The sequence below is a fragment of the Ambystoma mexicanum genome, chromosome 5q (genome assembly GCF_040938575.1).
Source record: "Ambystoma mexicanum isolate Mex_15411 chromosome 5q, UKY_AmexF1_1, whole genome shotgun sequence".
Classification (NCBI taxonomy): domain Eukaryota; kingdom Metazoa; phylum Chordata; class Amphibia; order Caudata; family Ambystomatidae; genus Ambystoma; species Ambystoma mexicanum.
Genome location: NC_090933.1, coordinates 384,077,818 through 384,091,535, shown reverse-complemented (window position 1 = coordinate 384,091,535; position 13,718 = coordinate 384,077,818). Strand labels below are relative to the sequence as shown.

General features: G+C 44.8%; 1 protein-coding gene across 5 annotated transcripts in view; it reads right to left on the bottom strand.

Annotated features, from left to right (window-relative positions):
- The window catches only part of YES1 (YES proto-oncogene 1, Src family tyrosine kinase), a 1,102,642-nt gene that overhangs the window by 695,820 nt on the left and 393,104 nt on the right, over window positions 1–13,718 (bottom strand). For all 5 annotated transcript variants that reach the window (XM_069620865.1, XM_069620866.1, XM_069620868.1 and 2 more), the window contains one exon: window positions 12,175–12,274. In XM_069620865.1, coding sequence (XP_069476966.1) covers window positions 12,175–12,274 — 100 coding nt within the window. The remainder of the gene's footprint in view (window positions 1–12,174; window positions 12,275–13,718) is intronic.

The following is a 13,718-nucleotide window of genomic DNA, read 5'->3' as shown; positions in this document are numbered from 1 at the left end:
CCAATGAAGGGATCACATTTTCAGACAGGCTTCTGGCACCAGAAAAACTACGGATGTCATAAGGACGAGCAACCTTAGGAAGTTGAATGGCGGAAGATGTAGGCCACTCTGAAATGTTTGGACCATTTGCGAGAGATGTTGAGCCCTCAACTCGGGTGGAAAAGCTTCTCCCGAAGCTGAATCCAGGACTGCTTGAAGTTCTGGGTGAAGCCCAGCACCTGGAGGAAGTGGCAGGTGCAATAGAGAGGACTCGGAGTGTTCCAGAGATCAAGCCCTAATTAAGCAATCGTCCAGGTAGTGGTAGATGTGAATCCCCTCCTTCCATAGACTTGCTGTCAACACTGCCATAAGCTTGGTGAACACCCTCGGGCTGAGGTGAGCCCAAATGGCAGAACCCGAAACTGATAATGAGAACCACCAACCGTGAACCTCAGGTACTTCTTGCTTCAGATGAATTGGCACATGAAAGTAAGCATCCTGAAGGCCTAATGACACCAACCAATCCTGGATTCGAAGGGCCTGAAGGATCTGTGAAAGTTACCATCTTGAACTTGTCCTTCCTAAGGAACTTGTTCAAGCATCTCAAGTCCAAGATGGGTCGCACGCCAACGTTCTAGGGATTAGGAAGTAGGGAGACTACCAACCCTGGTTTCTCTCTGCTGCAGGTACCAACGCTATTGCACCTTTCTCCAACAGGATGAGAATTCTCTTGTTTTAGGAGCAAATCTGGAACCAAGGAAGATCTGGTCTTTGGGGGGCAATCCGACGAAGTAACCATTGGCTACCGTTTGTAGCACCCAAGCATCTGAAGCTATGCTTCGCCAACTCCAGAGATGTTGCAACAGCCTGCCTCCTACCACAGACTTGTGGGTGATGGGCATTTTGCTGCTCCACTTGCAGCTGAGGGTAAGTCAGCAGTTGTTACATGTGGAGTTCTAATTTCTTTGCCTCTGGCTCCACAAGTAGCCCTCCTCTGGCCCCTTTGTGAAAACTGTCCTCTTCCTCTAGAGATGGAAGAAAAGAAACGGGAAAAAAGGGCGTCCTCTCCACCCTTGTCTTGAGGATTGCATTATTTGTCTAATTGCCGCCCCTAAAGATTTAGCTCCTGCCCTTGAAGTCTGCAGCTTCTTTAAGCTGTCGTCAGCCTTCCCACCAAAAAGATGAGTTCCATCAAAAGGCATGTCCAGCAAACGTGCCGACATCCACCGAAAATCCTGACTTCCTGAGCCATGACATGTGTCTCAGTACTGGCAGCCATAGATCTACTCACGGAATACAAAGTATCCAGATTAGACTGTAAAGATTGCCTCATGGCATCCTTTCCGTCTTGGATTAGGTTTAAAACCCCATCCCTTTCTTCTCCCTCCAGTATAGGTCTGCTGCAAGGACAGCTACACCCACACCTCCCTTTAGGAATAGTTCATTACATAAGGCAACACCGATTCTCTTCTGTTTTCAAACAACATTTTCCATTTAATTTCCAATACATGACACACACAAAGTCGAGCCATGGCACAACTTACTACACAAATGAAGTTTAATGATTCTTTATTGAGACTCCAAACACAAGTTCTTGTGTTGGATGAACGCCTACAGGAACGAGGGAGATATTCTAGAAAAAAGAAGGAACTAGTTTCAAGGATGGGATAACTTAAAGTGGGGGTTCTTACTCTTATAAGTCACTGTTCCTCCAGGGATGCCCTGCTATGTTAACCAAAGTTCAGGAGGTATTGAATCTGGATGATGGGCAACTGAAAATTCAACCCTAATCTTTAGAGGTCCTTAAGTCTCCTAGCTAACCCTAGGCTACAACACAAGGTTCTCAAAGTTTGGATAAAAGAAATGTTCATGAACCTATACTTTCAGAGTACAATCCCTATTCCAGAAAACAAATATATACCAGATGCTTTCCTAGACAGTCCCCTCCTGGGGATACCCATAGTTATGTCTTCTCTACGGTCTCAGGGCCTCTCAAAGGCCTACTGTCCTCTTAATCTTCTCTGGTCTCTTCATGACCTCAGAGTCCTTAAGGTTACCTTAAGTCTCATGACCTCTGGCTCAGTGGATTCTTTCACTGAAAACAAAGTATCCCCTCACCCCCTATGTTTAGGGTCGTTTTGAGGCGGACACTATTTTCCCCTTCTTATGATTCATAAGGAATTTCCAACTCCTCAGGCCTTCCTTCTGATCTTTGGTTTAGCGAGTACAACCTTCCTCTAGGTTCTCTTCGAAGGAAACTACTAGCTCTTGTGGCAAGACCTCCGGCATTCCTCTGTCAGAGTAACTGTTGAACAGTTTATAGGTGAACTACCTGTTCCCAGGCCGCACCCCTCTACATGGGGGACAATCGCTTTATGCCCGATAGTGTTTATTGAGGAGTGTGTGGTAGTGGAGACACTAGGTAGACTGTGCTTCCTAGAGGTCGCAGAAAGCCATGACATCACATCAATGTGGGCTCGGTCAATGGCGTTCCTTAAGGCATCTGGACGCTGGGAATGCAGGAAATTAAATGCAGCTAAGGTCGCCACTGCACACTGCTCAACGAGTTGCTAACGGTAAGCACAGTTTCCATGAACTTGTTTTGGATTCGATACCCGACCTTCTGCTTGTTGCCTAGATTCCTAATGCTTTATGGACGGTACTTTTGCCCTTATTTAAAAGACATTTGGAATTGTGACCTTTGCCCATTCCATGGATTGAGTGGTTTGAACGCATTGTTTGATGAGGATGTGAAGTGGAACTGGATTTTGGGTCTATTTTTGAACTGAGTTGGCTCTTCCTTGTACAGTTGTGGTGACCTGGTACTGGGCCCAAGCCCAGTGTGAACCTACTTGCAGTACTCCCGGATCTTACTGTTCTGAGGAACCTTCTGGATGCCAGGTTTACTGCTGGCCGTTATTTCACTCAGGCTCTGTCTGTGGTGTGTCCTTGTGCCATTCAGCAGTATGTCCATGCAAACATTTCTGTACTTGGTGCATGGTTCTCGTGAGACCTGGGAGTGACGGGGAGTGCTCGGTCTATGGACACTCACATTTTTGCCGTCTTTTGGAAGAACCAAGCAAGAAGATGCAGAAGACCAGGCAGGTGCCAATAGTGCATTGGAGGACCAATTGTCAGATAGCTTTTTTATTTACTGGCTAAGCGTTTGTTGTGTATTCTGTTTTCCAGATTGCCTCAAGTCAAGATACGAGTTTCCCTTACTGCCTGTTGAGCTGGTGGAGCTGTGTGTTGTGGAACACTGTACCGGTGTATCAGGAGAAAAGTAATTGTCTACCGGGGGGGCTTCCTAAACAGCTTTCTGTCAAAAAGCGGATGACTCATCAGATGCTGGCACCATGTGGCAGTTTCCCTGTGTATTCAGAGAATGGTGAGGAGCACGTCTACTTCATCCCAGTCTTTGCCCTCCTTTGGCTTTTTCCAGCATTGTTTTTTTTTAGTGCTGAGCCAGTGGTTGCCTTTGTAATCCAGCACAGGGATTGGTCTTTCCAGTGAGAATTTTGCCTCTCCTGAGGTTTCATTAGATACATTATGGTAATGTTATTTCTCTTTTGGTTTCAGTCAGGATTTAAATAATCTACAGATTGTTCAATCGATGGCTCGAGCCTTTAACGATGTCCCAAACCATTGCGCCATATTGTAACTGAAGATGTATGTGGTTGTGGCTATGCTGCGTTTCACACCCTTTGGTTTACTCACAGCAAGCAGGGTCTGCTGTTTCACTCAACCACAAGTGGTCTGGCTCCTTGTTCTCTTGTCGGACCTGACAATACTTCACTAGTATTCTCAGAGTAATTTCTGTTTGCGTTTGGTGAACTGTTGAGGTTCACTTTCCTTTTGGTATTCAATTCTGATAGAGTTGTGGTTAGCGTGGTGAACCAGAAGGACTAACTATATGTGGTCATGAGTCACATTTTGTTTAAAGTTCCCTACCCAACAATAAAACTAAGGGAGCTCGTCTAGTTCAAATAAAAAGTCTTCTGTCCTAGTCCTAAGTAGCTAACTGGCCCTACCACTTTAGAAAAATACCTAACTCAAACGAAAAGGGAGGCTTGCTCAATAGCCTCGGTATGGACTTCTGCCTGGCCCAATTGTAGTTGACTTATTTGCGGTCTTTAAAAGTTCTTGTAGATGGTCTTCACAACAACTATTATCTGTAACAGGTTTAACTCTCCTCTGATAACGACAGTTTCTTATTTTTAAATGTTCCAATCCCTCAAGGACGACTTGAAAATACACTTCTTTCTTTCTCACCTTCATAGCGTTGGGACATCCCCAATAGTCTGTTTGCTCTGTGGTAAAAAGTCTTCTCTCAGTATACACTTTGGCTTCGTGTTCTTGCCCATTCGAATAACACTGCAACCCGTGATGTATGTACTATGCTGTCTGTGTTGTAGAGTATTCTGCTTCCCTTTACTCTGTCTCAACATGGGATGTCTCTGTGCTTTCTTGACACTCTTGGCGGTTACCACAACATTGATAAACAGGTTCTGTGTAGAACTTGCACTCCTCCCACCGCAGCAGTTGTCTCTCCATTCACAAAACACTTGCGTCTCATATAAGGTCAATAGAATGAATGAAATGATGTCAGTCTTCCACGACTATGGCACTTAGGCGAGGTTCGCCATTACACAAAGCCAATAGGGTCACAGAAGGATCTTTGTGATTCATAGTTATAACAGGGAATGCAACAGTTTTCTGACATTTTTTTGACTGGGGAGTGCCATGTTGGAATGGGAGTCCTTGTCCCCAAGAGTGAAGTCACTCGCAGTGAGGTCCCACTTGTCAAGACCCCTAGGGAAGGACTTACGTAGTGTGCTCACCTCCGTGGAGTCAGAGGGGGTATCCCCCCACTGGGGAGAAGGTGAATTGTCCAGATTTGGCACATTAAACACAAATCAATATTAACTGTTCCCTACACTCTGGAATTTTAACATTATTTTCATATTAGAGTTTAGGAAACATTTGCAATTGCCTTCTTCGCTACTGTTGAGTATGACCTTTGCGGACTACTTTTTAGGCAACAATCTATTTAAATGACTTATGGAAATACTGTGCATCTGCGGGGAGGGCAGGCCCAGCAAATGCTGCTCCACGCATCACTGGGAGGCACATCGGGTAGCGCCCGGACCATCTCATAAGAAAAGATGGGTAGTTCCTCTAACTCGTCACACTCCTCAAAACAAATAGGATCGTAGGAAATGGTGGAAAAACAGATCAGGCTCAAATACCCATCCACTAACCTAGCATATTAATGACCAGTTTAGGGAAAATTCCCTGAAGCACAACTGGTTCCTTTTCACATTCACTCTGGAGGCGACGTAGTTCACCTGAGCAAAACCGCACATGGAAAAAAATAAAAAAAATAAATTTTTTTAAAAAATAAAATAAAATAGTACCAGACCCTCCTAGTACAGTTCTCCTCTAGGACACCATCAACAGTCTGCTGAGGACATCTGCCACTTTTTGCCTGCAAGATGGCCCACTGTGAAAGCAATATCGTTTAACAATTCCCCAAAACAGACTACTATTGTTTCACTGTAGCGGTGGAGAGATATTACATACCTCTTGTTGAAGAATTATAATTGTTGAAATTGTGACCCCTTTTCTGATGGCACCGCTTTGATGCATTTATACAATTATAATTATTGCATGCATATAAAGTCACTAGCCCCCCCTCAGTTCTCCACTTGCACAAAGCACACAATTTCTTACTTACCAAGAGTGAATTCGCACTCACTTGTGGAGAGTGCACAGTTTGAGACATGGTCAGTATTTGTATGACTATGCCCATGATCAAAGGAAGAAAGCTGTCAGGGCCCAGTGGATTGCCTTGAGCCCCAGAAGACTGATTAGCAGGCTGTATCACTTTTTGAAAGTCTGCTTGCCTCTGAATCAAACAAGTGAGACCATCCACTCAGAAGCATCTACGGCTAGGGTGAACTGTGGCCACAGTTGCTGAAGTGTTCCTCTATATAACAGGTTAAAGATCTTGATCGACCACTGCATATCCCCATGCTCTCAAAGGCAAGTACTCAGAGGCAGAGGACTCCCCAAAATTGGAATAAATCATTCTGCAAAGACCACTGAATCTACCTCATCCACAGTCTTGCCTGAGGTAGTAGAAATATGTAGAAATGCCCTGAAAAAGGAAGCCAAAATTCTGGATATACAATGAAAACTAACTTTCTGATGCAGTGCCTGAAAGCCTCGAGGGGGAGCCATCCCGAGGATAGTATCCAACAGTCTCCAACACAAAAAGACACCCCAAAGGCAACAGTAAAGACTTGTGCATATAAGGAGACCCTCTGGGAATTGAGGAGATTGCATGCCCAAAACAAATTATTAAAAACCAACTCTGCAGACTGAGCCTTCAACAGCCAGTTGTCCACATACATGCACTCTGTTGCTCTCTCCTGAGGCGATTTGCAAACATCACGAAGATAGAAAGCAGCCCAAAGGGAAGGACTGAAAAACTGGTACTGTGTCTAATCTAGCACAGACAAACAGCTATGTTTATGGGGAATTTCAATGTGGAAATACGTGTCCCAGAGATCCAGGGACACCAGTCAGTATCCCCCCTACAGAGCAGTTCAGAATGTGGAGACCAGAGTGGGACTCAAGCCACCCACTCAAACCCCATTCTTGGGTACGAGACAGTACTTTGAATACAGCCTTTCCAAACCTCTAGGGAAAACAAGTTCTGCCATTTTCTTGTTTAAGATTTGTGAAATATTCTTGCCATGAAGAGCATCTGAAGGAGACTACAGCAAGCAAAGAGGTTAAATTGGGCTTCAGGAGAACAACATTCAAGACCCACTTGTTGGTAGTGGCCAGGGGGGTATCCAGTAATCCGGTCTCTGACAAATTGCAGTTTTTACAAGAAATCTCGGGAAAAAGGCTGTGGAGTGACCCTGTAGAAATGTTTCTATTATACCACACAAGGGGAGCAGGGGTGTCCCCCCCGCTTCCCTTCTACGCCTTCTACGGTATAATGTGTCCAGAGGTAGCAGGGGTGTCCCATGCATCCATTACATGGATTGCAGGGGTCACACCACAGCCTTTTTGACACAATTTGTTTTAAAACTGCCGTTTTCGTTTTCGGAAAGACTATCACATGAAACCACCAGGGTGCCAATGTGGATGAAAAACATGCATCATGTCACCCGCTGGGGATGAGTGGAACAAGGCAGAAAAATGAGATTTTGGCACTAGAGTGCAAGAGGGTATGGGGGCTTTCCCTTGTTCAGCTGCCCTTCCCCACCAGGCTTGGTGGTGCTGACCCTAAGTGAACTCTGTCTTGGTTCTCAGGTGCCAAAAGATGAAGGGGCAGAAAGTTTAGCCCTAAGCAAAGAAGCTGAAAGTTTGAAGCCGACAAGCCCAAGGGCGTGTTTATAGCCTGGAAGATTTGACTGTCTCCACGGACATAGCTGCCTTGGATGCAAAGAGAGAGAATACTGAAAAAGCACCAGTCGACGAGTTTATTGAAAAACAGAATAACAATTATTTTTATTTTAAGACTTGATGTTTAATATCAAGCTTACTTGATAAACATCTTCCAAAATGAAAATGAACGTCTCAATTTCCTCGTTGATAAAGAATCAATTATAATTTCCACATTAGTAATTCATGTGTTTAGGCGTTTTTGCGAAATCACCTCTACATGTGTTTCACCACCTTGTGTGGTGGATCTTCAGGAAGGTTTTATTCTTTTATTCATTAGGATTCTTAAAATCTTCTGAAAAACAGGATAGAATAGTCCAAATGTCTTTTGGGGTGCATGTAGTTTCCCCTTCGCATATGGGGAACTTTGGACTTTATTCCTTCTAATTCCTTATTTCCATAATAGAACTGGATAGGATTGTCCAGGGCGGCTTTTTTCGTTCTGCATGGTTTGAAACCACAAATAACTAATGTGGCAATTATAATGGATTCTTTATCAATGAGGAAATTGAGGTGGTCATTTTCATTTTGGAAGAGGTTTATCATGTAAGCTTGATATTAAACATCAAGTTTAAAGTTAGTAACTATAGTACTCTAATTATTATACTTTTGGGCAGACAAAAAAGTTAGTGATAAGAAAAGTGACAGAAATTAAAATTAAGGAAGATCGCCCTGAGTAAATGGTAAATGCCTGCACTTCCGATTTTTGGGATATAAACAGGTTAGCAAATTGGCATAATCTCCCGGGCAAATCCAGAGGTCTGCAACCATGAATATTAAACAACCACAGCCTCTACCCACGGAATAGGTCATGAAAGCCACAATGTTATGGCTCCACTACAGAGACAGTTGGCTGACTGTTTGCAATCTCTGACAAGTTGCATGCATTGTGGATGCATATTCACCAGGATATGCTGGACAGATTCCAGCCGGATCACAAAGAATGTCTATCTGGCCAGAGTCCCAAAAGCATTGGCTGCATGCAAAGCTAGACTGCCAGATGTGAAGATTTTCCTGTTAAAAACATATAATTCTTTTGATTCTTGATTCATTGACCGACAGAAGGGTGGGGACGGCATTATGCTGCAACCCCACTCTGGATGCCTCTATAATAAGCGGTGCGGACGTAGGATGGGTCGATAGTAAGTCTGCATCCCTAAGTACAAGTTGATACTGCTGCGCAACTATTATGTTATGGAATAGAAAAGGGAGTCCACAAAAAGGGACATGACTATAGTTTTCAGTGCTTCGCTAAAGGACAGCGAAGCCCTGCGGAAGAAGGTACTCCAATCTCAGAACTAGGAGCAACCTTTTGTAAACCTTCCACAAAGACTATCAAGTCAGGGTCCTGAGAAAGGCGGAGGTTAAATTCCTCACTAAAGTGGCCTCCAGCAAGCCTCCAGTTCATTACGGCCAACATTCCCCTAATCGTCAGAAACACTCAAAACATCCGCTAGACGGAATCAATATATTTTGCCCTGGCACATTGATGGGGGAGGAGGCTGATTGCAGAAGCATAGGTGGTGGGCTTCAGATCGGCTTGGAGGCATGCTGTTTGGTGCACAGTGGCAGGGGTTGGTCAGGATGAAGTGACCAGATTTCAAAATAAAAACCAGACAGGCCACCAACATAAAAGTAGGACAATTTGCCAGTGGCTGGCACAGCTACACTTCAGTAATGGGGAAAAGGGTGGGGTGGGGAATTCCTGAGATTCTCCTGGCTATAAAAACTGCACATTTGACTGTAAAGCATGTAACACACAAAGGAGCGTGCACTCTGATATTAGGCTCGACAATGGAAAGGTTTCCAAAGCAGTCCCTGTGGTACAATTAGTTATTGTAGGTTATTTTATTGAGATTAATACCACGCACCACTGCCATTTGCATTGTCTCCAGGCATCAGGGGGAATTTGAAAAGGAAGGAGGGTTAGTTATTGGGACAGAGGGATAGCGCAACAGAGTTTTTGCTGGGTTGTTGGTAGCTTCAGTTTTGAAAAAAACGTTCACTGTGTGTTGGGTTTGCTTCAGATGCTATGGGATTGGTGTTTTGGTGTGTGGGTCTGATGAGATTGCTTTGTGCGTCTGTGGTATAGCACTGGAGACTGTGTGTAGGGGATGAGTGATATTTCTGAGGGGGTGTGCGGTTTGCTGTGCGATTTCAAGTTTGTACTGTGATAGTGGCATGTGTCGTATTTTGTGGTTGAGAGGCGAGTTTGGTGGAAAAGTTTTGGTAGGGTTAGTGGCAAGTGAGGATTCTGCCTTCTTGTAGGTTGTGCTGCTTTGATTAGGCTGAATTCCTTCTATGGATGTTGGCAATAGTATTCTTCCCTTTCGTTGGGCCAGCCCAGTTAGTTTGGTTCGATTTTAAAATGGTTTGTGGGGTCTCTTTTTGTGTCGAGGTCGGGCGTTTTTCTTCCATAGTGCTTCCTGTTTAGCAGGATTAGAGAGCTAGATTTTTAGCAGTTTTCTGATTTGTAGGTGTTTATAGTTCCTTGGGGAGTGAGTTACGATATTTTGCTGAGATGCAAGAGAACGCTGTGGCAACAAACGTAAAATGCTTCGAGCCCACTCAAGGATGGCAGCGATCTAGCTTAAGTGTTAAATTTAAATGACATAGCAATTATGGTATGTATTTGGTATATAACTACTATGCTGAATTATTGGTAAAGGAGCATTGTGCTTTATCTCGAAATCCGTGCAGATTCATACAAAAAAAAAAAAAAAGAAGAAAAAAACCACTCTGGTGACAAAGTGCTCTATTCCATAACAAACCTGGCAAAACCGGGATGTCTTGTCACTGTAGTGCAGACAGGTCTCTACGGTCCAGCAAAAGAGCAGCATGCAGGGCCACTAGCTGTGGGGTTGGTGTCAGGCATTGATACCAGCTTGATTTGTCTATGTTGGATCTGGATCAGAACAGAAGACAGACCATGCCCACTCTGTAACCTAATGCACATGAAAGCCACTGCCTGTGTAATGCATGGCAAATGTGTTCACCATGTCCCAGAAGTCAGATCGGCTTCTTGCAGGCCCAATGCTGTTCCGGATCCTGCAGATCCTATGTGGAGGTGGAAGAGGTGCTCCTCCTTCCAAGCATCACTCCTCAAGAAGGCAGTGCCATCTGATGTAAACTGTGGGTCCAACATCCTCTGGGGTACCAGACCTTAATTGTTAATTGATCCCTGCTGGTAACCTTCTCAAGTTCCCAACACCCTCTACACCTTCTACTCCAGGAAAATGAGAAGCTTTTGGGAGAGCCATGCTGGAAGTCCAGAGCCACGTATCCGGAGCAGCCTATGGTCTAAAAGCAGGCCGTCCTTTGAAGGGGCAGATCCGGCAGCAATCACATGGTGATCCCCTTGCAGACTGGGAGAGCAGCATGAAAATAAATAGTGCAGCATGGGCAGTGGCAGTGAAAGGTTGCCCTTCACCATTCTACCCAGCATGGTACTGCATTGATAGCTGGAACGAGGTCAGCAACCATCTTCTCCATGAAATGCTTCAACTTGGACATACTCCAGGCTGCAGTAGTGAAGCACAGTGCCCACCGGGTGCTGCCCAACGATCTGGCATTTCTAAAAGTTATTTTATTGAATGGGTGCTGGGCAGAGCACCAGCTCAACCCTCTGGAGTGAGGGTGGAACTTTTTCCAACTAGTCTAACAGTGCTCCGCTTAAAACCAACTACAAATCCTTTGGAGCTTGGTGAAGACGACTTTTGCCATGCACTACCCAGGCGGTGACCTTCATGTGCACTCACTCGCAGGATGGGCATGGTCTGTGTTAGCCTCCGATCCAGATACAACAGACAAATGGCAGTTAATATACCAGTTTCCACAGCATTGCGCAGAAACTTTTTTTAAATGACTGAATGGGGCACATAGAACCATGAGGCACGTGTTCCTCTGACTTTTTGTGGAGGGTGTCACTTCCAGTACTATTGGAAGAAATAGGCACTGTGACATAGTAGGTTTTGAGTCACATGGAACGCCCTGGTAGCTATAAAAATAGTTTTTCCGAAAAATAGCTGCACTTCTGGGTATTTCAAAAGATGGGCGATATGCGGTCGGGACGTGTCCATTTGGTAGATACCGGCTACGGACGCCCCCTTGCAATGCTCTACAAATGCTCAGATAGCTCAGTACGCGCTTGCAGCAGAGATCATTGATAAACCAGCACCTCGCACAGTCGATCTCTAGCATGGATCATTCATCATTGGGAAGTCAAATTCAGTACCAATACATTTGGCAATAGCAATTCCTGTCATTTACTATGTTACAAAATTATATGAATTGCACAAGCAAGATACGGTAAAAAATTCAGGGCGCGCTTTGCTGGTTATGTTCATACTTTGTTCTTATACTTTCCGTTCAATTTTGGGTACCACTGTTCATAAACTGCCCTAAAATACACAAATATTTCCAGAGTAATGCGTTTGGAAGCGAGTGAACGCCCGGCTATGACCATCCACCTTTAATTTAAAAAGCAACACAAGACAGAGTTTCTGTGTTTCGTCTGGAGCACTAGGCATTGAAAAGGTCACAGATAGTAAGTACATCTGCTCTCTCTTTCACATAAACATTCAAGGGCGTAGTTTCCGACATTTAGCAAAAGAATGCTGCAATCAAACTGGACACACCCATCAATTTATCAAACTTTTCATCTCCTAAAGCTATTAGAACACTTAGCCACCGTCATGCACTAATTTTAGATGTTAGCATGCAGAGAACACTTACGTGTTGTTAATGATCTGGAACCGTTCACCCTTCTTAAACGAAAGATCTTCTGTAGTTCTCGCTTCGTAATCGTATAAGGCCACAAAAATGGTAACACCACCTTAGATGAAAACAAAAATAGGTATGAATATACCCATTAACAAAACGCTTCTGTTATACACTAGCGCGCTCCACCTGGAAAAAAAGTAGAGAACAATTGTAAAGTGATTCAAAAAGATCATATATTAGTGCTGGGTGGATATCTTACAGTTTCAGACCTCACCAGAGCCGGCCTTAGGGCATGGCAGCGGGCTGCGCGGGATAGGGAGACAACCCGGGGCGTCCTTCCATTAGACCCCTGCCATGCCAGCTTGGGGGGAGTCTTTGAAGGTCGCCCCCGAGCTGGCGTGGTGGGCGCCATATTGAAATTAAACGCGCTCTGCTCTCGGCATAGGAGCGCATTTAACAATAGGACGCCTGCCGTGCCCTGCCTTTTGAAACATGTGGTGGCCCCCTGCTGCATCACCAAGGGTGCGCGAGGGGAGTGTAGGAGGAGCGCCAAATTTTTTGATTTGCCCTTCGAAAGCTTGAATCCCTGGCAGTGCTGACTAAACACTTTATCCTGCAGACATATATAATCATGATGGCCTACTCCTGCAAAAGCATTAGCATAGCGCCCAAAGCACTTAACGGCCGGGATTGACCCAGAAGGAATGGGCCATGATGCCAGTACAAAGTCTAGGTTAAACTGATCCCATTTTTTTTAATGTTTTAAAAAGCAGAAAAAAATGCTAACATGGTTGCCGAGCCACTGATGCTTGGTGTCCATGAAATTCTAGTGTTTCCAGGATTGTGCTCCACGACTAGTGATAGATGGTGGCACTGACACCAGTATGGATGACAAAATGCTCCTTTTGCTTTCAAAACATCTCACCAGAAAACCCACCGCCACTCCCAACCACCATCCGTCTCGCCAGTGTGCAGTAGCAATTTAGAGCGAACTCATGCGCAGAATGGGATTACCATAATAAATGATCTCAGGCCTAAATAACCGGACAGAGTCCACGAATATGGCAAAATAATTAAAGTAACTCACCGTAGTGACTAGAGTACTCCTAGTCCATAGTCCCTTTTCCTCCAATCTTGTGGACGTCCCCCAACATGGGGACGGTACCAGAACATTTGGCAGCGAAAAATGTAGCTTCCCCTTTAAATTTCGCATATAACACAGGCGCCTGGCCTTGGCGTGGGATCACACCGCCCTCCGGCGCATCCCCTCAGTCTCCTTTGAACACATTGGACGCTTAGATACCTGGCTACGCTTATTAGATATTAACCATTGGCATACTAACTAGGGAAGGCGGATGGGACAGATGGACAAAATGGGACTATGAGTACTCTAGTCACTACAGTGAGTAAATGTAATTACTCATAGGTCCCTTCCCCTTTCCGACATCCTTTTGGGTGATTCCACCAAACAAGAACATAGGGTGGAGCTGTAATAATCTGCCTCATATCTAGGCAGAAGGAAAAAGGTTCTTCAGAACCGCCTGACCAAACTCTGC